We start from the raw sequence: 27884 nt of genomic DNA, 5'->3' as shown, positions 1-27884 counted from the left end.
CCATGAGCATATGGAGAATTTTTTGATCACACGGGTTAGAGCACATATTGCAATCATGATACCACTTGATACTGTAGAAATATGTTGATAACACAGATTCGGAAACCGATTGCTGTACAAGACCGCTTAGAAATACTGCCACAGTACTCACTGCTGCGGGTAAATAGGAAACATCGTGAGCCAAACACCAGCCTTTAAATTTTTGGAAATAAGTGTCGTATTTTCTATTAGAGTTGTCGCTCTTTCCTTTCCGTAGAATGTAATGAATGTGTGATGCTGCCGATGCAAACCTGCTGTCTTTTTTCATTTCCTGGATTTCCGACAGAATGTTATTGTGTACCTATAAAAAAGACAGATTTTATCAATGCAAAGTTGTCCCACAACTTTCCACCTTGAGACTTAAGATATAGTTCATGCATGCCCCATTCAATTACATTTGATTTTCTGAAAACGCACATGGTGCCTTATCTCTAATTCATATTTAGCTCACAAAATCCCACTTCGTTTCAATTCAAAATTCTCTTAGTATACACAAGAAAACGCACATGGTGCTTTGTTTACAATTTCATATGTAGCTCATAAGGTATATGCACATGGTGCTCAAAATACTGCTCTAGAATTCATTATGCACATGGTGCCATGCAAGATATGCCATGTGGTTCATGGAACCTTGTTGATCATCCATATGATCTATCTAAAATCAACTCTCAGCACTAGAACATTACTAGCAAACTTATATGCCGCAAAAATACTGTTTATATCTGATCCAGCTTTGAAAAAATTTTTTGGATTATTATACTCAATAAATCCTTTTACAAAATAATGAAAATTGTTTTGCTTTGCATTCCAAATCAGAGGCCAAAACATTGAAGATTTCCATTTTGGTTTAAAAATCCAATCCATCATGAGATTTGAACCTGGTACCTCCGGCATACTAATCCAGATACCTTACTGCAAAGTTGTCCCACGACTTTCCACCTTTAGACTTAAGATATAGTTCATGCATGCCCCATTCAATTACATTTGATTTTCTGAAAACGCACATGGTGCCTTATCTCTAATTCATATTTAGCTCACAAAATCCCACTTCGTTTCAATTCAAAATTCTCTTAGTATACACAAGAAAACGCACATGGTGCTTTGTTTACAATTTCATATGTAGCTCATAAGGTATATGCACATGGTGCTCAAAATACTGCTCTAGAATTCATTATGCACATGGTGCCATGCAAGATATGCCATGTGGTTCATGGAACCTTGTTGATCATCTCCGCTAAGGGGTCGTCAAGGTATTCACTCACGGTATCCCATCCGTGCCGGTCTGCAATCTTTAAAATCTTGTTTCTTTGAAGTATTGCTGCTTGTTCCTCTTTTACGATGTCTGCTGCTTTCTGAAAATCACACTCCTGAATCAACTTTCTTAGCTCTGACAACTTGGAATATCTTGCTTGATTAAAGTTAAACTGAATCTTGTGTCCCTCGTGTTTGAATTCGAATCCTGGTGACCCGTTAACTGAAACTGTTGGTTCCTCCACGTGCGGCACGTTTTTCCCCGCGTTGCTTTTTGTCAACTTTTCTGTAAGGCCCGTTATAGTGCTCACAATAACATTGCTCTGCCTTTCTAAAGCTTTGTTCAGTGAAGAACTGAATAAAGAAACGGCCTCTTCATTATATAAACCAAATTCTTCTCCCGGAGTTTCCATGCAATGGTCACTTTCAGCCATAGAGTTTTTGTAGTGTATAAAATTTACCTGTACGTAGAGCTAGCGAGCGTGCTTAGAATGCCGCACAAACACATGTTCGCCTATTTATATGCCTTCACCACGTGACCAATACAAATGATATTCGAACCCGACTACCTATAAAACACCCGCATATAATTATAAAGATATTCAAAGAAAATATAACATATAACGATAAATTGGCAACATCGCGGGACGTATGTCCGGAACTACATTTACACTCACCCAGATTAACCGCCTGCCCACTCGGAAGGCCTCGGATCGGGTACTAAAAGGTAAATTATCAGATTAAGCTGTATTAGTGTATAACATAATCCTAATCTGTGTGTATCGTTTATGTTATGATAATACACATACACAGGATAGAACTGTAGGATGTAACCAGGCTTGAATCTGACATCTTCAGCTTCACAAGTCAAGGCACAGGGGCTCGTTACGAAATGTTTGTCTTATTAAACAGTTAAATTTGACACCGTCTATTCTATATTTACAGTGTAAATTTATATAGAATAGAGAGGGTCAATTCGTGACAAGCCCCTTTGGTCAAGGGTTATTGATTCGTTACCTCGCACTAATAAGTCAATCAATGAATAAGTTGAGTAACCTATGAAAAATGAATTTATTCTCCCCCCCCCCCTCTCGTTTCTTTCTCTTTCACTCAATATTTAGCCAAGCCGAATCTCAGCCGAGATTATCTTTCGCTAGCTTTTACTCTCCGTCTCTTTCTGATTTCTCTGAACTAAACGTGTCAAACATTGAAATTTTCTTATTACACTGATAACAGATTTCTAGACGTTCCGTCCCATTATCAATCCGTCCCACAGGCACTTGTTTCGTACATGGGTCCCCCTCCTTAACAATACCGGGGGGAGGGGGGAGGACCCATATATGAAAACAAGTGCCTGTGATCGGTCTCCTAGTTAATACCTCCCCTAGTCGATTGAGCCCAGAAGAAAATATATATTGCCACGTTTTTTTAACTTTTTCCAAGTGTTATTTACAGTACTGAATTTGGTTTAATTCATCTGCGTATTTCCTCTTTATTGTGCTTATCTCTGACATCAGGTAGTAATCCTTTAATATTCTCTCTGGTATTTATGGCTTGATTGCAGACTAACATAACATACTTGGTGATGAAACAATCATTAAGCAACGAAATATGAATAAAATGGTAAACCTTTGTTGCATGTAAGATGCTGTCACTTTTTGCACCTTTCACACTTTAATGCTTGCCGCCGGGGTCGGATCTCCCAGTGACAGAACTGGCATGGAAACTCCATTGTCAGAATGATGGACTATCTTGAGGATTGGCTTATACATGTACATATCTTTGGCTTCGGTATATCAAATTTAAATCTAAGCTCTGAGGAATTCTTTGAACTAGCTTCTGGAGTTTTAAAAACAAAAAATTCTAATAGTTAGCTAGGTTACTGTAAGCTCGCAATTAATTATCAAAGATTGCACCATAATGCAGTTTTCCCTATGGTGTTTTCACAATGATTAATGGACACACTTTTACATTGATTGCTGTACAAACTTAAATAACGATGTTTTTATAATAGTGAATGAGCACACATGACCAATTGTACAAAAATTATAAAGTTACAAAAATTATAAAGCCTAAGGTTTGTATAAACAATTGTACTGATTATAAAGTTACAAAAATTATAAAGCCTAAGGTTTGTATAAACAATTGTACTGATTATAAAGTTACAAAAATTATAAAGCCTAAGGTTTGTATAAACAATTGTACTGATTATAAAGTTACAAAATTATAAAGCCTAAGGTTTGTATAAACAATTGTACTGATTAACGCACTTCAAACAAAAATTATAAAGCCTAAGGTTTGTATAAACAATTTTATTTACATACCTAACTCTGACAGTTATTTAATTTTGATAACTACCTGCAATATGCATGCAAAAACTTTCTTTTTTTCTTAAGTAATTATCTATTATAAAGGAAATTTGGAGGGGCCGGGTCGACGACTAAGCAAAATGGGCCGAATTTACCAGGGGACGGATCGACTAGGGACGGACCGACCGTGGGGGATAGACCTGACACCACTGATGAAATATGCTAAAATCATCCAAATATGGAATATCTAACTTTTATAAACAGAAATACTAGCCTGTGTGAACATTGTAAAGCCATACATTATAGGGATAATTATGATGTTTCTTAAGGTTACACTGCAAAGTGATATGATAGCTTTTAAACATGGTAAACAGTGCACAGCTTTGAACAGCGACTGGGCCTTACTGACATCATATGCAATGGGAGATAAGCCACATTAGTCAATATGAATTTTTATGATCGGGTAATTTTGAGTGGCTGTGCTGTCGCTGACTTGCGTAAAATGTTCAGAAAAACATTTCAGACTTATTTTTATCCCCTGAGATGAACTTATTCTAGTATGTAACTCAATATGCTCAGGTGTCCATTTCCTATGACCTTTAAAAGATTAACCCCCAAATTATGATATCGGACATTCACGTGATATTATTAACCCTCAAATTATGTTATCAGAAATTCAAGTGATATTTTATTAACCCCCAAATTATGATATCAGAAATTCAAGTGATATTATTAACCCCCAAATTATGATATCAGAAATTCATGTGATATCCAGTTGGTTATAATATTTAATGCTAATTAAGGAACTACCATCCTTGGGTATCTGAATGCCTGGTAATGACACTCAGGTTTTGGTGAGGAAACTTATTGCAGGAGTAATACAATCTGATTAAAATAAGATCTTTGATCCACTCTGTTATTGCTTTATGTAGCGACATAACAATAATGAAGCGGATCAAAGATCTTATTCTGATCTTATCAGATTGAGTAGTAATACTTCTGCCACAAGTTCTTTGGTTAATGACTGGTACCCTATAGGAAGGATAAAATATACAGACTCGATGTTTACATCTTTATATGACACGGTGTTTAGAAAACATTTTCATTAGAGAGGGTCATTAAGGAGACGGACCTGATCCTATTCTGTTTGTTACAACTTCCTAATTGATTTCTTAGGTTGAATGATGTCTTTCCGTAAACCTCGACAGCCACTAAGCACCAGTAAGGGAAAGAAAGAAAACCCATTCACTGCTACAGAAGAATCCATAGTAAGTTCAAATTGATGAATTGTTGATTGCAAACTATGCCTAACTGAAGAAAAAGCAATTATTGAAGTTTAGGTGCAGAAAAAGTATTGAACAGAAAAAAGATGAATGTTCTGTTTCTTAATCATATTAATATTAAAATTTAAAAGTCTTTGCTCCACTGGTTAAGCAGTGTTGACCAGAAAAGCTTATGGATTGGCAAGAAGTCAATCGTCTGTTATCAGCTTTTCTGAGTGCTACGCTCCTTCTACAGTTCTAGGTCAGCGAAGTCACTCACTGGGGACCTATTGTGATCGGTTTTCGTTCATCATCAGGAGTCTGGTTAACATTTGAACATTTTTAGCTTCTTTGGAACTGCTGAACCAATTTCAATCAATTTTGGCATGTAGCATATATGGTTGAAGGAGAACAAAAAATTGAATTATATGGTCCAACCCTTTTAAAGTAGGGGTCTAGTAGCGTGACATGTCCGGATCGATCTCCGGTATTGGTTCACGAACTATTATTATCTAACATATTTTTACATTTACCTGGATGTTTTTTAATTTAGTAAAATGAATACAATAACACTCAATCACTTACATTTGAGTAGACTATGGCTCCAATCTTCTTTCCATTTTTTGTCATCTAATTCACACATAAAACCAGAGGTACATATTTGTTTAATTGATATACAGGGGTATTACATGTTAAAATTATCTGTAGATTTAAAAAAAAATTCATGATATGCAATAATGCACTTGTGGAATTAAATAAAACAGTTCTGCACTTCTTATATATTTGTTATCTTGTTATATATTTGTTATCTTATATTATGTGAAAATCATCTTCAAAATGGCTATTTTGGCCAAAAAATGTAAATATAAATTGAGATGCTGTGAAAATATTATGCTGAGAAAGGGCAGATTTTTAAAATGTATTTTAACAAGCATTCATATATGAACATAATATGTGTGAGTTTGAATGAAAAATCACCAGTCAAATTTTTAAAATATTCATATTAGTGGTGTTGCAGTGCCGTATTTTTTACTGCCGAGGGCCTGTATTGAGTTCAAATTTGTACCACCATTATTAAAAAACATGAAACTGTGTTAAAATTTCACTTTTAATTAATTAGTTAGCCATATTTATTTCATGTTTGAGGGGAAAATTGCAGCATCATATCTCAAACAAAATTTTATGGACATATTCTAAGACTTCTTCAATGAATTCTGATATTGCCGTTTGACGAATGGGGGTACACGTAATAAGAATACCATAATTTACTCATTAGACTGACAATCCCCCATATTTTTGTTTTTATCATACCCTCAAATGAACAATCTAAGTATTTAAACTCAAATTTTTGAAAAATCACAAGTAGGTCCAGGACTAGGGACCTACCTTAAGTTCAGGAAAGCTAATACTTTCTCATATTTTGAGACAGCTAGAATCTGTGTGGGAATAAGTTAATTACTCCCACCATTATGAGATCCTGTGGAGTAATTCTCCCCCCCCCCCCCCCAAAAAAAAAAAAAGGAGAGAGCTACATTATTGCAGCTACTGGGTATTGAGCAAACAAATTTAGTGAATGGTTTTAAATAATGAGCAAGGCTCCTCTTTCAAAATTGTGAAATTCCTGGCCCGTGGTCAGATGTTCTGGTATGAAAGCGGGGCTCTATTGATTTTTTTAGGTACATGTACACTGTATGATAAATATTATGATATGATAAAGTTAGCGCACATTGGGGTCCAGACTTAGGGAATATGATAAAGTCAGCCCATACTGGGGTCCGGACTGAGGGGAAGATGATAAAGTCAGCCCACACTGGGGTCCGGACTGAGGGGAATATGATAAAGTCAGCCCACACTGGGGTCCGGACTGAAGGGAATATGAATTTTGTAATGGTTGTTTATTATACTAGTGTACCCTTTTCACTCCTGGACTTATAGGAGAACAACTACATGAAAAAGATGGTGATAATTATAAGAGTCCAGTCCTCACTAAACTGTAAATTCTGTGACTTGATGCCAGACTTTTAGATTTGGGTGGGGCTAAAGTTGTCACATCATGAGAAATTCATAATACTCAGGTGACCACCACAAGCCGTAGGGAGCAATTTCGGTTTTGGGTGTGTGTGCACATCCAAACATTTTCAGTTTGTGGGGTGGGGTGGGGGGTACTACCAAAGACAATGTCATCAGACACTATTATTAAGAGGGCTGCGGCACAAGCATCAAGTAGCTAAGTTTTTAATTTTGGGGGGAGTGGGGCATGCCCATGGACCTCTTGTTATCAAAGAAGACATGGCTACCTTTAGTTTAAAAATGAATAAAATGTATGTACCAGAGTAAAATATTAGATGAAATTGAAAACTCATAATTGATATTTTGCCAGACTGTTATCACCGGATTGATCACACTTTAGAATTCCTGTGTTTCTGGTATAATTCTGCATTTATGTTATTTCATATTTCATTTTCAAAGACTACTTCAGATGAAATGCCAGGACCCAGTGGAGAAGTTCCTCTAAAAAAACAGAAGAAAGGGAAAAACCCAACTCACATGACTTTTTCAGACTCCGGTGAAGACTCTTTTATCGATGACCCATCCGATACAGACTATTGGGACAGTGTACCTTCAGATGGAAAAAATGGTAATATCCCTGCTAGCAACTGGAATTATTCTGATTTGAAGCAAACTAATATTTTCTTTGATGAAAGATCTGAGATCTTTGAAGATTTTATGTTGGACGTTAAGGAAGATATTCTTAAGAAATATCCTCGTTGCCCAGATTACAGCGAGTGTGTAAATACTTTCAGTCATCTTCTCAAAGAAAATGTTGTCTTCTCATATGAATTGGAAGGCATTCGAGAATTACGCAAACACATGTATAAAAACAAAATGGCAATGGAACAGAAAATGATGAAAGACATACAGAGTGATGTGCAGAAGGCAGAGATTGTTGAGAAAAGTTTGGATTTGAAGGACATGTGAGTATAATTTCAGAGAATTACATGTCTAGGTCACCTGAGTCACTCTGGTGATCTATTGCTATCTGTTTTCATCCGTCGTCGTTCGTTACTATTTGAACATGATTAGCTTCTCCTGTGGAACTCCGGAACCAGTTTTGGTATATAACATGTATGCATAAAGGGGAACAGAATTATGAATTTCATGGTCCTTGCCCCTTTGGGGCCCGATGCATGGGGCCAAAACCATCAAAATTAATGCAGTCTTTAAAAATCTTCTTCTTTATTCTTGGTCATCAAGCAGTCAAAATGTTGGCATGATGGGCATTAAGACCTCTACCAAAATTATGAAACTCATGACCCCTGGGTCAGGGATTCTGGAGTTACATGGAGGGCTGGGCTCTTTGATGTTCATGTATAATATGAACACGGATATTTATGCTGCTTTTAGAGAAGTTATTCCCCTCTGTTATTCACTTATGGTAATTTTTCAAAGTAAATAATGTAACAGTTAGTGATTGGCAGCCTGATAGGTAAATGGAATAAAAGAATTGAAATGAAATGTGTGGTTCTTCAATGTTACTGTAATGCTACGTACCAATATATGCAGTTTTATTAAATTACAAATATCATGTTTGTACATGTACACTGAAAATATAAATAATGAATTAAAAATGGTTATCTTTTGGTGCAGAGCATTTATTCAAAATAAAGAACATTAAAGAGGAATGCCACACAAAAATCTTTGAGACATCCCTTTTAAACTATGGTTTCAATCTTCAAAAAACTACTTACAGCTAGGGAGAATATGCTAGTCGATCATATTTAAAAAAGAAATTGAATTGAAATTGCACAATTTTAGGGAAAATAATTATTTTCAAATTTGGAACAATATACCCATCAAAATGAACACAAAAATAAATGAAATAATAATTTGTTGTACATGTACATATTTTATGCATTTGCCACTGAGAAATCTATTTGATTGTCAAGTTCAATTACTATGTAACCTGTTTAACACCGAAGCAAACAAGTTTTCTTGTGAAACTGTTATCTATTTCCTTATTGAATAATGCTGGTTGTCTAATTTCAATCAGGATTGGTCCAAAATTTAAAAAAAAAAAATTATTTCTTTTAAATTTTGTAATTTCATTTCACAATATCATACACTAAAATACAAGTTGAGGAGAGCTATTCAACTGTGTCATAGTTTTCTGACCCTAACTTTCCCTGTAACCTTAACATATTACCCTAATCTTCAACAAATAGGCAATCAAGGTACAACCATTTCTTTTCATGCTGCATTAGTATTTAGCAATGAACCTGGGTACAGCATTCACGTCCAACATGTCCAATAGACATATTTCTAGTTAATCATTTTCAGCTCCCCGGGTGAGCTGAAAGCAATCATTTTCAGCTCATCAGGTGAGCTGAAAGCTAAAATGAGCTCTTTCTGATCACATTTTGTTTAGCATCTGTCTGTAAACTTTTAACATTTTATGCTTCTTTTCATGAAGCAATGAGCCAATTTCGTTTAAACTTGCCACAATGTATCCTTGGATGGGGAGGATTTAAGTCTCCTCTAATGAAGGATCATGCCCTTTTTCAAGGGGAGATAATTAAGAATTAGTGACAATTTAATCACATCTTTTAAAGATTTTCCTCTCAAGAACCATTGGGCCAGGTAATGTGAAACTTTTGTTAAAGCTACATCACATAGCGTAGATTCAAATTTGTTCAAATTATGACCTCAAGATACAGGGTGTGACTTGTAACCATGGGCAATCAAAGTTTTACATATCTTCTTATGACCTCCAGGTACAGGGTGTGACTTGTAACCGTGGGCAATCAAAGTTTTACATATCTTCTTATGACCCCCAGGTACAGGGTGTGACTTGTAACCGTGGGCAATCAAAGTTTTACATATCTTCTTATGATCTCCAGGTACAGGGTGTGACTTGTAACCGTGGGCAATCAAAGTTTTACATAATTATCTTCTTATGACCTCCAGGTACAGGTTGTGACTTGTAACTGTGGGCAATCAAAGTTTTACAGATCTTCTTATAACCTCCAGGTACAGGGTGTGACTTGTAACCGTGGGCAATCAAAGTTTTACATATCTTCTTATGACCTCCTGGTACAGGGTGTGACTTGTAACCGTGGGCAATCAAAGTTTTACATAGCTTCTCAAAAAACAGCATAAGAAATATATATTGGAAAAACATCTTTAAAATTTTACATCAGAATATTGCAATTAAAATTCGACATCTGAAACACTGATGTGTTAAATCTATCACAGATATGTGGAAGTTATTTTTAAGTCTTTACTACTTCACCCACGATATCTCGAATCTTCGAATATCTGAATGTTTTTTCTCAATCCCATTTATTTATTGTTTTGCTCTTGAAAGTTGTATTCAAAATTCCTTCAAAATTTGGACAAAATCAGACTTCAGCATTGATGGAGGGCATTTTTTTCACTTCAAATAGATCTCAATTTCACATTCTGAGTCAGTTATATGTGTGACTGTATAACCATCCGTTTATGGTTTATCCTAGGTTAAACAGGAAGTGGTTTCCAGCTGTGAAGAGGTTTGCGTACCAAACAATGAAGTTGATAAAGAAGGCATTGTATCCTTTGGAAGAAGGGAGCGAGACCACGTGGCCAGCAGGTTCAGATGACAAAACAAAAAGTGAAGAGGAGAATAATGCCACTGCTCTATACAGGGATGTGGATGAAAATTTCTTTCAACATTTTTGTTCTATATTTGGACAGCTGTTTTTCTTAGAGCCAGAGTAAGTATGTTAATCTCTTCTGTAAAACATTCAGACATGAAAATTTAATCCTGTGTATATACGTAGTATAATTTAAAAAAAGACACACAAAAAGGTTTACGTAACGCTTTAGCGCTTTCATTTCAAATCTTCAGAAGCTTTACAATAAGTAACATAGGAACATGTTACATAACGTTTTGATGGAGGTAAAAGAACGTAACTCAAATGTACTGATCATGTGAATTTTGCATTTACTTCCAGCCAGAATTAACCCTTTTACAACATGATAATACACAAGACAATTTAGTTATTATACCATCTCCAAATTTTACACATTTTTAAATGAATAATGTAAAGCATAAATGAGGTAAAATGTCTTGTAAAATATTCCACCGCGAGTCCATCAGACCCTGGACTTTTATTATTATCCATTTAATTGTTTTGTTGTTTTTTTTTCATTTCTGTATGTACGTGCCTGACATATTGTTGGTTTGTGTGCATGTTTGTAGGTGTGGGGTGGGTTATGGTATGTATGAAAAATGAATAAATGCAATACATGTTCTACTGAGAAACTTATTCCAAGAATTATGATAACATTGGAGGACATTTACAATAATTATGATTACATTAGAGATTCTGTTGGAGTACATTTACATCATTTTGATTTGTTCTTGAGAGGTATGTGTACATCTACTGAATATTGACTGATTGATTGAATATAATTTAGCGACCCTCTTGAGAATATTTCACTCATATGAAGACTTCACCACTGCTGCAAAATTTAGGCCTATCAGGGTTCACACTGGACCAAAATTTTGTGTCGCAACCTGGCGCACGTGCATCGACTCATACACGTTTACTGTACATGTAGATCTATATTCATGTATATCATTCACTAGGCATATACAACATATCATATCTCTGATTATTCTTACACAATGCATACAACATAGCTTTATTTAGCTTTTATCACAAATCACTATAATTATTAGGATATTGTGAAAATCGATTGTATTTCAGCAGATTGCTTTTTAGTCAGTCTGATGACATTGCAGCACAATCATGGTTTTATTTCATGAAGAACCTACAGTTTTGCGTTTCCTCATGGCCATTTTCTAAATAGATCAAACCAAAGACCTAAAGAATAATGCAATTTCCCAACATTCCTTTATTTATACATTAGACTACCGTCAAATGGATTAGAAAATATAGCTGAACATTCTAGTTTAACTTTCTAAATGAAATCGCTTTTGTACTGTGATGAACCGACAAATTAAATTTTATGTATTTTCATTAGCACAGAAGTATCTTCCATTGACTAGCTTGTGTGCACAATCACACGCTTTTTATTCCATCCAGTACAAAACAGGTAGCCCCCCCCCCCCCCCCCCCCCAGTAATGACTCGGGGTATCTCCCCAGTGTATTACGATATGTATACTGTAGGCAACTCGCATGTGCAAAGTTCATTTCATTCACACCTACCTGCATATATAGAGGATCAACCCTTTGTTTTGTGTAACTGCTAAATATACAAGACGTCCCTAAGTCTTATTGTTCCCTAGTCCGAAATATCTGACGTGTTTTCCTGAGTTTTTTTTGTTTTTGATATTTACTGTGCCAGGAAAACTACCTTTCCAGGAAAACTTTCCTGGCACAGTAAATATCAAAATAATGAAAAAGCCAGGAAAACGTCAGATATTTCGGACTAATTGTTCCCATGCGACAGGGTATCCATATTCTGCACAGGTAAAACAGTCCTGAAGCTGTTTGAATGCCAACAGCTGAAATTCAAAATGGCGTGCGAATACTAAAATACGAAATGTCTGTGTCGCATTTCGGGAATTTCTGTCACATTTTTTCCTGAAAATCGCAAAATGCGACAAATGCGATGGGCAGCGCGAGCCCTGCCTATGCTCGGCGCTTATGGCCATTGAGCAGGGAGGGATCTCTATCGTGCCACACCTGCTGTGACACGGAACCTCATTGTTTTGCGGTCTTTTCCGAAGGACCGCCCCATTTAGTCGCCTCTTGTGACAAGTAAGAGGTACTGAGTACTTATTTTAACCTGGGTCCCCATGGGATCCACTGAATATTATCTTTATTCTAATGAAAGCTTTGGTCATTTATCAATACTTAGCAAATACCTGTATAGATTTCTAGAGCAATAAAATCTTTTCCATCATTGTAGCACACAATGATATACACAGAAATAGAATTATAATAAAATAATATTTATGAATTCTTCTTTATATTATTGTTTATGCAGACATATATAAATACGGAAATATTCTTTCTTTGTTTTATTGTTCATACGGGAATCAACATTGCAGCTGTGTCATTGTTCTGAAGAAATCTGAGATAATATGCCGTATTTTAGAACCTCATTATTTAGTCCTATGTTTTTCTAAGTATTTTGTCAGCAAACAAAATAAGTCGTGTTGCAAGTGATTTAATTAACTTCAGAAATTACATCATAAATCAAATACACAGGGGCTAAGCCCATTTGGGTCCAAACTCTGATGGTATCACAGAGTTCAGGCTCTGTTAAACCGGCTTCTGTGATCAAATAACTAATACAAATGCAAGTTGACAAGGCTTTCATTTAAGAAACCATGATTTGTATTATTTCTTTCATCAGGAAGTTATTGTTAAAGAAATGGAACCAAATGCTTACAATATTTAACGCATTATTCTTTTTAGTGCAGTGAACAGAAAAACCTTTTACTTCAATGAAAAGAAAGTATTCAGCACACCAGATTTAGCTTACTCTCTGCACATGGAACCATTTGCAGGTGTGACAGACGTACAGGACACAATACTTTTTGTGATTGGGGTAATGAGTTTTTGTGATTGGGGTAATGAGTTATTAGCTCAAGTGAGCTTTTCTGATCAATATATGCCATTGTTTGTATAGTCATGGTTGTTGTCATCGTTGTCATAAACTTTTCACTTTTCGACTTTTTCTCCAGAACTACAGGGCCAATTGCAACCAAAATTTCCACAAGGCATCCTTGGGTGAAGGGGATTCAAGTTTGTTTAATTGAGGGACCATGCCCTCTTTCAGGGGGAGATAAATAAAAATTTGTGAAAATGTGGTGGCATCTTTTAAAAAATTTCAAATTTGTGAAAATGAAGGGCCACACCCTCTTCCATGGGAGATAATTAAAGAAATATTGAAAATTGGGGGGGGGGGGGTCATTTAAAAATCTTCTCAGGAGCCACTGGGCTAGAAAATATGAAACTTATGTGACAACTTCCAGACATTTAGCTCTTGTAGATTTTTAGCTCACCTGAAACAAAGGCTTAAGTGAGCTTTTCTGATCAAATTTGACCAATGTCTGTCGTTGTCGATGTTGTCGCAAACTTTTCACATTTCGACTTCTTCTCCAGAACCACAGGGCCAATTTCAACCAAACTTGGCACACAGTATCCTTGGGTGAAGGGAATTCAAGTTTGTTCAAGTGAAGGGCCACACCCTGTTCCATGGGGAGATAATTAAAAAAATAGTGAAAATTGGGTGAGGTCATTTAAAAATCTTCTTAGGAACCACTGGGCCAGAAAAGATGAAATTTTTGTGACAACTTCCTGACATAGCATAGATTTGAATTTGTTCAAATCATGACCTCCGCGGGGTGAGGGCGTGGCCACAGTAAGTGATCAAAGCTTTACATAGGAATTTGGGCTGGGACAATTCAGGGTTAGCTCGATTCGGTTCGGTTTTGATTCAGAACAGCACGGTTCGATTATTTTCGATTCAGTTCATGTTAGGTCCAATTTATCTAATAATAGCACAAAAATTAACAATTTTAATGAATAGCTTATTTGATTTTATTTTATTCAAGTTACATAACTATATGTCGTCATTTGTAAACATCATATCTATTCATAATGGTATTGTATAACTCTGAGAGAGAAAAGAAAACACTGACAGTCTTTTAAAATTTGTTATATTAATGTGCTGCATAAGTTTTGGATTATTAAACAAATCTATAGTGAATCTAAAATGCATATGATATTGATTTCATATGTAAAAATTCAACAATTCTATCAATTGAGAGTCTTTGAAAATCTCTCCTTTTTTTAGCTCACCTGAACCGAAGGTTCAAGTGAGCTTTTCTGATCACATTTTGTCCGTCGTCCGTCTGTCTGTCCGTCCGTCTGTAAACTTTTCACATTTTCGACTTTTTCTCCAGAACCACTGGGTCAATTTCAACCAAACTTGGCCAAAAGCATGCTTGGGTGAAGGGCTTTCAATTTTGTTCAAATGAAGAGGCATGTCCCTTTAAAAGGGGAGATAATCACAAAAATGCAAAAATAGGGTGGGGTCATTTAAAAATCTTCTTCTCAAGAACCACTGGGCTAGAAGAGCTGAAATTTACCTGAAAGCTTCCTGACATATTGCAGATTCAAGTTTGTTCAAATCATGGCCCCCGGGGGTAGGATGGGGCCACAAGTGGGGATCAAAGTTTTACATACAAATAGATAGGGGAAAACTTTAAAAATCTTCTTCTTAAGAACCACTAAGCTAGAAAAGCTGAGATTTACATGAAAGCTTCCTGACATAATGCAGATTCAAGTTTGTTCAAATCATGGGCCCCGGGGGTTGGATGGGGCCACAATAGGGGATCAAATTTTACATACAAATATATAGGAAAAATCTTCTCAAGAACCACTGAGGCAGAAAAGCTGATTTTTACATGAAAACTTTCTGACATAGTGCAGATTCAAGTTTGTTCAAATCATGTCCCCCCCCCCCCCCCCCCCAGGGGTAGGATGGGGCCACAAGGGGGATCAAAGTTTTACATACAAATATATAGGGGGAAACTTTAAAAATCTTCTTCTCAAGAACCACTCAGCCACTCATGAAAAAAAACCCACATGTTCTGCACATCACTCGGACGCCATATTTGTTGTTTTGGTGTATGTAAAATCTAAACTGAACCGAAATCCGGAATTTGTAATCGGTGCATTGAATGGAATGGTATGAATCGTGGTGCACTGAAATTTTCGATGCACCGCACAGCCCTGATAGGAATATATAGGAACAATCTTCAAAATCATTTTCTCAAGAACAACAAAGTCATTATTATTCATATTTATGTGGAAGCATCCTCAGTTGTTGTAGGTTCAAGTTTGTTCAAATCATGACCTCTGAGGGTAGGGCAGGGCTACAATGGAAGAAAAACCCTTAGAGAGGAATATATAGGGAGAATGGTTTAAAGCCATGATTAGTCATGTTAATATGGAAGCATCCTCAGTCTGTGTAGGTTCAAGTTTGTTCAAATCATGCTCCTCCACTGCCCCTTCAGAAGGGGGAGGTTAAGGGGGACTACCTGTATATGTAAATGTTTCCATACTGAACTAATCTCTGCTTTTCTCTACCCTTAGTGCTCAGGTGACCAGTGTGGCATATGGTCCCTTGTTAATTTTTGAGGGGAACCAGATTACACTTACATAATGTACCGTTAGGGGACTAGTATTGCTTATGCAATACTCTCAGAATGCTTGTTCATTAAGAATTGCAGTCAAAAGTTTAAGAGTTATCCCCTGTTTGAGTTATTGATTAAATGAATACTGTTTTATATTCCTATTGAGAATTTTTCACTCATATGGAAACGTCACCACTGCCGGTGAAGGGCTGCAAAATTTAGGCCTATGCTCGGCGCTTATGGCCATTGAGCAGGGAGGGATCTTTATCGTGCCACATCTGCTGCGACACAGGACCTTGGTTTTTGTGGTCTCGTCTGAAGAATCGCCGCATTTAGTCGCCTCTTACAACAATCAAGGGGTTCTAAGGACCTATTCTAATCCGGATCCCCACAGGAATTTGTGTGGCACTATAGAGCACATAGCCATGTGGAGAAGGGAAAACTATCGACGTAAAAAGAAGTTTATATGTAAGAATACAATAATATGCCAGCATTAACAGATATTAAATTCTAATATATCTAGATACTACCAGCAAGTTTTTAAGGGGACTAAAAGTACGTAAAGTATAGTAAAACAAATGAAAAAAATTACATCTTAAAACGATTAGCAGTTTTTATGTTGTATCGTATTTAAAAAAATAGCTTTGGCAGACTTTAGAGGATAATAGAGCTAAGGAAATGTGAAATCTTAAAACTATTCAGCATAAGCTATTCAACAGAATATTTTAGACACCCTGTTTTGCAAAATTGAAAAATGAATATGCAATGTGTCATTATGGATGAGGACAGCGGAAATCTGTGATATTTTCACACAAAACAAAAAGTTGGTCAACTAAAAAGATATTTGAAGAAAGGCATATGTGTAGGTGTGGCTACAACCTGAAGCAACAGCATGCTCAATTTATTTGGATTCACACCCATTTCATAGCAGCAGTTGTGTGTGGCGTGTGCCATAAGTGTGGAAGTTTAAAAAAGTATTTTCTATAAGCAGCTGAGAGGACAAATCTTCTGATTAAAAGAATAAACATTAAGATATATCGATATTGGCATTATCGATGTGAAAATTTTGTGTAAGAAAAGCGTTTCTTAGATATTTTCACAAAAAATAAATAAATAAAAAATAAAATCTGCCCACCCACCCCAATTAATAAAGAAATTAGAATGAGAATCTAAAGTTTAAATTTTTGAGGCCTAAAAAATGATCTTAAAGATTTGCTCTAGATTTTTCATGTGGAATATATTTTTTAAAAGGTTTTAGGAGATAAATGCTAAAAATCCTTGCAATTCTTTGGGTATATATCTATGTGTTTATATGAAGGGAGGGTCCTATTCATACGTTCGGCAAACACTGGCGTCAGTTTTGTCAAAAGCATCATGTCCAAAATCAAGTTTTAGGAGTAAGTACATCCCTATGCAGTATGTTCAAACTTAATTGCATCAATTATGTATCTTGGGATTTACATTGCATGCTTGCTTCAGATGCTGATCCGATCTACATTTTCAGTTGAGTGACCAAGCTAAACTTTTTGGAGAAAGTCCATTCATCCATTTGTTTAACAAACTTTGATGGATGATACATCTAGAGATGTATACTAACAAGCGTTTTTGAGATGCTGAATTTTCCAGATGACTGATCAGATTAAAGGTTATGAAGAGAAAGTCACTTACCAATATCTTGATGTAAGCTGTTTGTTGACCAAGCTTACATGGATGATATATCTAGGGATGCACACTACATGTGCCATGCTTCAGATGCTGAATCTGACCTAGATTTTCCAGATGGGTGACAAGGTTTAATTTTAAGAGCAATTTCTTAACTAAATAAATGAAATTTAGATACATGGCGAATTTTTGGTGTTTAATGTCCCCGGTTCTTTACTTAGTAGGAGTATTTTACTGAGACTTTGAAATGTAGATTTTAACTTCTGAAAACCATGCCCTTTCCTCCTCCCCAACCTTAGAAGGGACTATAGGAGAAGATCAACTTAAATTTGAAATGAGAATACAATGGGATAAAGCACTTAACATTAATTTAAGTGAATGCACTGCCTGTGATGGCATCATTGTCTTGATAGCAGAATCTATTTTTTTCAGAAAATATAATAAATACTTTCTTGTTGTTATTTTAGGTGAAGAAAAAGCCAGTAAGAGTGAAAGGTTCAGTCTCTGTTTCACTAGAAAAACAAGTTGGACCAAAGGTCTTAGGACAAGTTGGATCAGAATTGTTTGCAGGGACAAATTTTTCAATACTGAAACCAAACTCTTTGGGAATTGTCTGTATGGAAACCAGAGTAAGTAAATCATTTCCCGAAGTTAGAGAACTTCTCTCATTATTATCTTCTTTTTCAAGTCTGATACGGATGGAGACCATTCCTTTTGGTTCAGGTATTGATCAGTCAAGTTTCAAGGGCCTCCATGGCCGAGTGGTTAGAGCATCGCGCTCAACATCACACGGCCTCTCACCTCTGTCAGCGCGGGTTCGAATCCCGCTTGCGCTGGTAAGTGAGAAAGTTTCCCAGTTTACTTTCAGAAGGTCGGTGATCTCTTCCCAGGTACATGGTTTCTGGGTTCTCTCTTCCACCAACAAAAACTGGGCTCCACCATATAACTGAAAAATTGTTGAGTGTGGCGGAAAACATCAATCAATCAATCAAGTTTCATGACCCTTTACTTTGAATTGATTCCATTCTTTAAAAATATCAATGTAAAGCAAACTTTGGTTCCCAAAAAAAATGTGTTTGAGAAACACTGATTTCTCTGTATGGCATCTTGTGACCAAGGTTAATGTCTTCAAAAGAAGACCAAACTGCAAAAAAGTCAAAAGATGAAAATAATGCTACCCAATAGAAAGGTTTGTCACAAAAAATGAACATGTGAAATGTGAAAGCACTAGCACCAACTGTTCAGAAGTTATGTATATGTTGTTCAAAAGAAGGTCAAACTCCATGGTTATGGTCATGAGGTCACAAATGCACCCTGGGATATGTGGGAGCTGCAATAAAGGATTAAATCTTTAGATATGAGCATTTAGGAAAACATCTTCTCAAGAACAGCAGGACCATGATTAGTGATATTATTGTGCAAGTATCCTCAGATAGTGCAGATTCAAGTTTGTTGAATTACTAGGCATGGGGATAAATTGGCCACAAAAGAGGATCCAAGTTTTTCATTGGAAATGAAAAAAAATAAAGACGTTTCTCTCTTCGGAAACATGTAGGTGTGTTTGGGTAGTGCAGATTAAGAGATTTTAATCAGCTCGCCTCCTGGGGTGGGTTGTGAAAAAATTGCAAAACATTGCTTGATTGATTAAATCTTGCTTAACGTCTCGCTCGAGAATTTTTCACTCATATGGAGACGTCACCAAGACCGGTGAAGGGCTTCAAATTTAGGCCTATGCTTGGCGTTTATGGCCATTGAGCAGTGAGGGTTCTTTAGCGTGCCACATATACTGTGACACGGGACATCTGTTTTTAAGGTCATCTCTGATGACCTGTGACTTTCACACCTGATGCCGAGCGTTTGGCGATGTAACTGTCACTACCTATTTTAACGACTTAGGCCTGTCGCGGCTGGGATTCGAACCTCGGCTTTCCACATGCAGGGTGAACACTCTAACCTCTCTGCCACCGCGGTGGTCTAAATTGCAAGGGAATAAATAGGGGGAAATCATCTATTTCTTCTAAGAGCTTCTGGGGTATGATAAGTCATATCAATATGCAAACATCCACAGGTTTTGCAGATTGAAGGTAAATTCATGGCTTGGGGGTAGGGTGGGGCCACAATTGTATAGGATTTTAGAGAGGAAAAAAATCTATAAATTTGAAAAATCCTTTTCTCAAAAGCAGATCCAATTTGACTCAAGTGAGAATAGTGGCCCATGGGTCTCTACAATTTATTTTTATACCTCTGAATTTCGGTCATTCGCCTTGGTTATTATGGCATTGGCCGAAGGTCATCGGTCAACCGAAGGTCGAAAGCCAATCTAGGGATCGTAACTGGAACTGTCAATCCTCGGTCCACTCCGCTACACTCCATACAAATATTCGAGGTACGAACTACGCGAGGAGCACTGAAGGTTTACACAACCAAAGGTATCAGTCGAAGCATCAGCAAAAGAAAATAGAATAATTCAGTTTCTTTTGAAAATGGTGACCATGACAACAAGTAACTTTATAAATAAAATTGCAACAAATATATCTACAATTAATTATGTTATAAAATACACATACCGCGTTAAATTCTAATAAGAAAGTGGTGACTTTACTGATAATTGTTGGGGATTAATTTCAAAATAGTGATGGGTTGAATTACAGGAATCATTGGTTTTTGGCAGGAAAAAAAATCAATAAACAACAAAGTGGTAAAATAATCATGAAACTACTTTAATGGGCAAACAAGGTGGTTAGAAACATTAATTTTTAAGTTCAGTCTTTTACCTCACAATTTTACAACCAAATTTTTATCGTAAACATAGAAGCTCCATTTCTAGGTTTCACCGGCAATGGTGACGTCTCCATATGAGTGAAATATTCTTGAGAGGGACTTAAACAAGAATCAATCAATCATACTATACCATGTACCACACCTGATCGCAAATCATACACATGTAGCCCTGTGCAAATCGCTGAAAATGTTGTATAAGCTAAAACTGTTAAAGTGACAAGTAGAATTGGAGATAATAAAACAATCCTAGCACTTCATCTGACTGCAAAGAGGTTAATTATTCATTCAACAACATCAACCAGTTTCCAAATGGTGTTTGCTTTTGACGGTGTCTGGTTAAATCAGATCCTGATCAATTCGAACCATGGTTAAAAAGATCCAATATAATTGTGATACCTTGTGTACAATGTTTTAATTTTATATATAATTCAAACAAATTTTTATGCCCCCAAGATTGAAGATCGGGGGGCATATTGTTTTTGTTCTATCTGTCATTCTGTCTGAAACTTTAACCTTTCTAATAACTTTTGAACAGTAAGTGCTAGAGCTTTGATATTTCATATGAGTATTCCTTGTAACAAGACCTTTCCGTGGGTACCAACATTTTTTACCCTGTGACATTGACCTTGGACTTTGACCTACCTTTTGAAACCTTTAACCTTGCTAGTAACTTTTGAACAGTAAGTGCTGGAGCTTTGATATTTCTCATAATTATTCCTTGTGATAAGACCTCTCTGTGGTTACCAAAATGTTTGACCTTGGAGTTTTACCTATCTTTAAAAAATTTGACATTGGTCATAACTTCTAAATGGTAAATATTAGAGCTTTCATATTGCACTTGAGCATTTCTTTGCCAAGATCTTTCTACTGGTACCAAGATATTTGTCCTTGTGACATTGACCATCTTTGCATGGAATTGGCCATTATCAGGGATATTTGTGTTTCAGAAACGCATCTTGTTGAAATTGTTTTTCCACGTTTGATGCCATTGAAGCCTTTCAGGCTTTTGATTTTATGTTTTTGAGGGCTACTACAAACAATAATAATGTTAACATTGTGAATGGACCTATAAATGTAAGCAATATTTCTGTTTGGGCCTTTATGAATATGTATTTTTATTCTGTCGTATTATTAAACATCTGAATTTTACAGGTAATATTTGTATACCTAAAGATGCCAGAGGACCACTATGTGAATGTGCTGTTGGGAGAACCACTGAAAACAAAAGGGACTATTTCATACACTCAGTCATTTGATATGTTAAATGCTGAAGACAGGTCAAAAATTGCTGGATTTATGTACTTCCTTGGATGTGTTCAAAATTGCCAGAGTTCCTGAGGAATAAAAAACAAAACAATACACTAAAAAATGGTAAATATTTTTACCAGGTTTTCCATAAGAAAAATCCAGTTATTGAAATGGTGACAATGGCGGGTGAGTGGCTGACAAAAGGGTATATCATTTGTCCAGACAACTCCTCCTACAGTTTTCAAGAGGGGAACTTTTTTACTTTGCAGATCAATTGTGCACATGTGCTGCGTTCACGTTTTCATATCCCCTTTAACCAATCAAACTCGACTTCCCAATATGCGCTGGTTACATGCTGCTAGGAGATTTGGTTCCGCAGGTCATGAGTTCAACCCTGGGTAGGGGCAGAAGTGGGTATCCAAATAAAGTGAAATTTTCTGTACTTTATATTAAATATTTCTTCACTTAGGGCAGTTATGTTCATTTAAGAGTTCATTGCTATTTCTGTGCTTTATATATATATATATATATATTTATATATATATATATATATATATATATATATATATATATATATAACACATGCGTAATGTCTTATTCCTCTATCCAGTAGATATCACACCTTGCATTGAACCATTTTCCTACGCCGAGTGTGACGTCACTAACGAATGTTACATAGTTTGTCAGAGCAAAATTCCGAACAGCATTGTTGTAAAGATCTATCAGCATTTACCACGAAAAGATTGACAACTGTCGTGGGAATTTACCACGAAAAGATGGACAGCTATAATGGGAATTTTTGGAGACAAAAGATGAACATTAAGTTAAAGAATAAATATCTGCCAATCAAATTATGCAGGTGACTGACCACAAAAATATCCAATCAATGAATAATTACAGCAGTTTAATTGAAAGGTAACACAGATATATTTAGACTATTCTTCTAGATTCAACAGCTTCACAACAATCCGTATTCGCCACTCCGTTTGAATTCACTTAAAATAATGCTGCTTTTGAAACACATTGAGAAAAGTGGAGCCACAAACACAAGAATACATCAGACAGAAGGAGTTCAAAATCATTGTTTCCACTTTTTCATTGAAGTGATTGAACAAAATTTGAATGATTTATACCCAGATATAACAGTTACACTTGGTGATTGATCGAATATTGTTTAACATCCCTTTCGAGAATATTTCACTCATATGAAGACGTCACCACTGCCGGTGAAGGGCTGCAAAATTTAGGCCTATGCACAGTGTTTATAGCCCTTGAGCAGGGTGTGATCTTTATCGTGCCACACCTGCTGTGACGCGGGACCTCGGTTTTTGCGGCCTCATTCGAACTGGAGAAAGGGAAATAACAGAATTGCTGTGATATATTTCACAAGAGCACTGATACACACCAGTATTTACTGCGACACTCACCAGTATTTACTCCGATATTCACCAGTATTTACTCCGATACTCACCAGTATTTACTCCGACATTCACCAGTATTTACTCCGACACTCACCAGTATTTACTCCGATATTCACCAGTATTTACTCTGATATTCACCAGTATTTACTCCAACACTCATCAGTATTTACTCCGACACTCACCAGTATTTACTCCGACGCTCACCAGTATTTACTCCGATATTCACCAGTATTTACTCTGATACTCGCCAGTATTTACTCTGACATTCACCAGTATTTACTCCGACACTCACCAATACTCACCAGTATTTACTCAGACACTCACCAGTATTTACTCTGATACTCACCAGTATTAACTCCGATACTCACCAGTATTTACTCAGATACCACCAGTATTTACTCCGATACTCGCAAGTATTTACTCTGACACTCACCAGTATTTACTCCGATACTCACCAGTATTTACACCGACACTCACCAGTATTTACTCCGACACTCACCAGTATTTACACCAACACTCACCAGTATTATCTTCGACACTCACCAGTATTTACTCCGACACTCACCAGTATTTACTCTGACACTCACCAGTATTTACTCCAACACTCATCAGTATTTATTCCGACACTCACCAGTATTTACTCCGACACTCACTAGTATTTACTCTGATACTCACCATTATTTACTCCGACATTCACCAGTATTTACTCCAACACTCATCAGTATTTACTCCGACACTCACCAGTATTTACTCTGATACTCACCAGTATTTACTCCGACACTCACCAGTATTTACTCTGATATTCACCAGTATTTACTCCAACGTCTCGAGAGAGCGTCTTTTCAAAATTTAAATTCATAAACAGCAAACGTCAAAAGAACCTAAGAAGAATGCTTTATCCATACAATTTCAGAAATTAATAGTATTATATCCCTGCTGCCTTCACTGTCAATGATTTAATCTTGAAGAGTTTGACGACTTAATTATTCTGAACTGTGCGCTCCAGACTGCCTCAGATTCTACTTTCCCAATCTATACTATCAATCTTTCCTAGTCACTATCTGTGCAATCAAAATGACCAAAAATGTTGCGAACCTTTCAAGTTTGTAAAACTATGTAAACAGCACTACGTGTGGGCATAAATCGCTTTAAATACACTGATATGTACGAATTTCGTAAGAAAATGTAGAGATCCATGACGTAACACATGTCCGCATTAACAACAAGGGACCTCCTTAAATTCTAGAGAAATTATATTTCATGTAAGTTCGGATATATCTTATGAATGTAAAAATCTTCTCCATGTTATAACCTGCTTTGCCTGTAATCAATTCTCCATATGAAAGACGAGCACAGCATTGCGAGCGAGAATCCGTGTTAAAGTCCCGGAATACTGGAAGATAAGATTAAGACAACATCTAGATATATGTGGTCGTTGACATTTCAAAGTATTCTTTTTTACAACCTTTATACGGACACTGTTATACGATAAAGAGAACAGTTAAACACTTTATTCAATTTTATGACATACAGGATGACTTCATCTTCCCCATCGTCAATTCTCCATACTTATGTAACAATATCCCATTATCACTTGCATATAATGTCTGCCTCACAACTACTACGCAAAGGCTTGTTCTGCGTATGATCATTTTTTAAATCGAGTCAGGCTACTGACAAACATACATGTAATAGTACTTAGATATTTTATTGAAAATAAGAATTAACGGCAAACTAACAAATCAACTTGATTTCAGCTTCATCGTCAACATTTCATATTAATGTAGCATTATCCATTATCACCTGCATATGGTGATTATATCTCTCAACTGATTCGATACGCAAGAGCTTGTTCGTCGTATGATCAGTTTCTAAGTCGCGACAGGCTACTGGCAAACAAGTTGATGTTACGGGAATTAAGAGTATCGTTTAAAGCCAGCATTCTATGGTCGTTATAATGATCTAGTTTGTCAATACAATCTATCTGGGTGAAATGTTGTCTGGTTGTTTCATACCGATTGTTAAGCCGTACTTGGCACATTGATTTTATCTACAGATTACTCCATTTACCTGATCAAGATATGGGCCTCACGGAGGGCGTGACCGGTTGACAGAAGATGCTTACTCCTAGGCACCTAATCCCACGTCTGGTGTGTCCAGGGGTTCGTGTTTTCCTACTCTCTATTTTGTATTTCGTATATAAGTTATGAGATTGATTAATTGGTTAATATATGTACCAAGTTTGATGCTTGATCTTCACCTTTTCATCTAGAAGAATGTCCTGTAATGTTGATGTAGGGAATATTTGGAGGATGTATATGGAAAATAAACTTTGTACGAAACTTTGGTGCTTAATATTTATAGGATTTTCAATTGAAATGTGCACTATTCATACGAATGGGAATTGTATTTCTGGAGATTTTTTTCCCCTATCCGTTAAGAAAACGAACATTTTCAAAATTCCCCATTATATCCAGTGATCCGGGTTAAAGTAGGTTTTCAGTACCCCTCGCTTGTCGTAAGAGGCGATCAAATGGGATGGTTCTTAAATTTCGATAAGACCGCAAAAAATGAGGTCCCGCGTCACAGCAGGTGTGGCACGAGGAAACCCCTCCCTGTGTAAAGGCCGAACACACATGTAGGGCTAAATTTTGCAACCCTTCACCGGCAGTGGTGACGTCTCCATATGTGTGCAATATTCTCGAGATAGCCCAGCAGATTATGTCTATATATGGAAAAATCTTTCAGTTGGTGATGCAAGCATCAAACTTGGTACATATATTAACCAAACATAGTTGAATAAATAAAGCACGTTAGCCACCCGAAAAAAACAATATGGCGGCCATTTTTCAAGATGGCGGCGGCCTACATTAAGATATTGCATATTCCTTCCTCTATTGTTTGTTAAGTGACATTTTGTTTTTTATTTTCGGAATTCGTGCTTTTTTTGTCTTCCAAACATGATGAGAGACATTTGTGAATCGTTACGTAATGAAATGCCGGCCATTTTTTTCAAAATGGCGCCAAAGCATTATGTAAGTGTTCAGTACCCAATAATTTGTTTTGTGCTTTTGTTTTTAATTGAGTAAAACACCGCTTATTCATTATTGAAGGAGTATTTTATACGGTTTTAATCTTCAAGAGATATTTATTTAAAAGAGTGACAGTCGAAGCACAACCAGGGCACTCTGGTGACGTCACTGCTGTGGAACTCAGCATGTGGTCCAACATTAGCTTTACTATTAAGTATTCTTTTATAAAGGTAGTAAATAGTATTAGTAAGATAGCCGCACCTGAATAGACAGGATGTGCCAGCGCAGGAGAGCCGAGCCAAGGGTAATGGGACAATTGTTACCTGGATGGTGTACAGATCTCACGGGTCTTAAACAATGTTGGATGAACGATCGGGCTAGATGTAGGGGTAAATTTACCATGAACCTAGTTGAATCCCATATTTCAATGTGCTTTGGATAATTTAAGGTGGTAAAAGGATATACCCTCGGCCTTAAACATTGTCAGTTTCTAGATTATAAAACGTCAGTTGCAATATATACGCTGATACATCTATGACCTTTAGTTTGAAAAATGGCAAATGTGAGACCATTGTCATCAAACTTGGAGACAGACTGGAGTAAATGTTGTCTCTGTCAGATTGATAACGATGAAGGTCTTAAATCTCCTCCAACCCGTTACGAAACGGACAGATAATGATGGGTACGTTATGATTGCAAGAAATATTCCTATCCTCCATGCGATTCATCAGATGCCAATCAAACTAAACCCGAATCGGTTAGATCAAGGTGGTGGAATAGAGGAAACACTAAGGGAAAACAATGCTAAATATCATCAAAGCTGTAGACTTTCATTTAGCAATAGAAAGCTTGAAAGGGCACGCAAACGATCTGCTACAAATATGTCTGATGATGCCCATAGTGTACCTACAAAAAGTAGACGGAGCTCTCTTGAAGATAAAGTATGTTTCTTGTGTGAAAAAGATGCTCCAAAATCTTAATTTCGTCATGCTATGACGATGGTAAATATCATCGATTAAATGAATGTGCCAGAAATTTAAATAACGTTAGATTGATGACCAGATTAAGTGGTGGGGATATAGTTGCTCAGGAACTAAAATATCATCGCTCTTGTCTCGCAACCTTTTACAACAGGGAGAGAGCTCGTTTTGCAAGTCAAAGTAGTTCGGAAAAATGGCAACAAGAGAGAAGGAGGCCCATCCTATCGTCTTTTCAGTGCTTATTGTCTACATTGTTGAGTCGAAAATAGGTACTGACGGTCCGATGGTTTTTCGCTTGGCTGACCTTGTGAGCCTCTATAATCAAGGTTTGATACAATCGGGAATAGAACCGCCAAGCATAAAATCCACGAGACTTAAATACAAGTTGTAGGAAGAGATCCCTGGACTAGAAGCTCACAAAAAAGGTAGGGATATGTTATTAGCCTACAAGGAAGACGTCGGCGAAGCATTATCACAGGCGATGGACTATTCGGAGGCACTGATATTAGCGAACGCAGCAAAGATATTGCGTAAACGTATACTGGAACATAAAATGCCTTTCAAGGATCTTTCCATGACAGTTGTATTGAAGATTCAATGCCATCTCTTTTTGTACAGTTTGTTTGCATGATTGAGCATGTTGCTGATATAAAATCTCAGCTAAGATTTGGTGCTTCGAAAACGGACTTAGCAATGGCACAGCTGCTTCAGTACAACTGTTACGCAAAATACAGAGAAGA

General features: G+C 36.6%; 1 protein-coding gene across 2 annotated transcripts; it reads left to right on the top strand.

Moving 5' to 3' along the window:
- The first annotated feature begins 1960 nt into the window (after window positions 1–1960).
- LOC125654203 (uncharacterized) lies at window positions 1961–21832 on the top strand. 2 transcript variants are annotated; one of them, XM_048884040.2, is made up of 7 exons: window positions 1961–2017; window positions 4776–4867; window positions 7331–7836; window positions 10375–10611; window positions 13292–13424; window positions 18150–18311; window positions 21616–21832. In XM_048884040.2, exons 2-7 carry the CDS (start codon window positions 4781–4783, stop codon window positions 21799–21801), a joined length of 1311 nt encoding a protein of 436 aa, XP_048739997.2. In that variant the 5' UTR covers window positions 1961–2017; window positions 4776–4780; the 3' UTR covers window positions 21802–21832. The 2 variants fall into 2 exon arrangements, with proteins under 2 accessions (XP_048739997.2, XP_056001177.1); XM_056145202.1 differs by having other exon boundaries at window positions 2014–2184.
- Window positions 21833–27884: the final 6052 nt, after the last annotated feature.

The sequence above is a fragment of the Ostrea edulis genome, chromosome 7 (assembly GCF_947568905.1).
Source record: "Ostrea edulis chromosome 7, xbOstEdul1.1, whole genome shotgun sequence".
Classification (NCBI taxonomy): Eukaryota; Metazoa; Mollusca; class Bivalvia; order Ostreida; family Ostreidae; genus Ostrea; species Ostrea edulis.
This window is presented reverse-complemented; position numbering and strand designations above follow the sequence as displayed.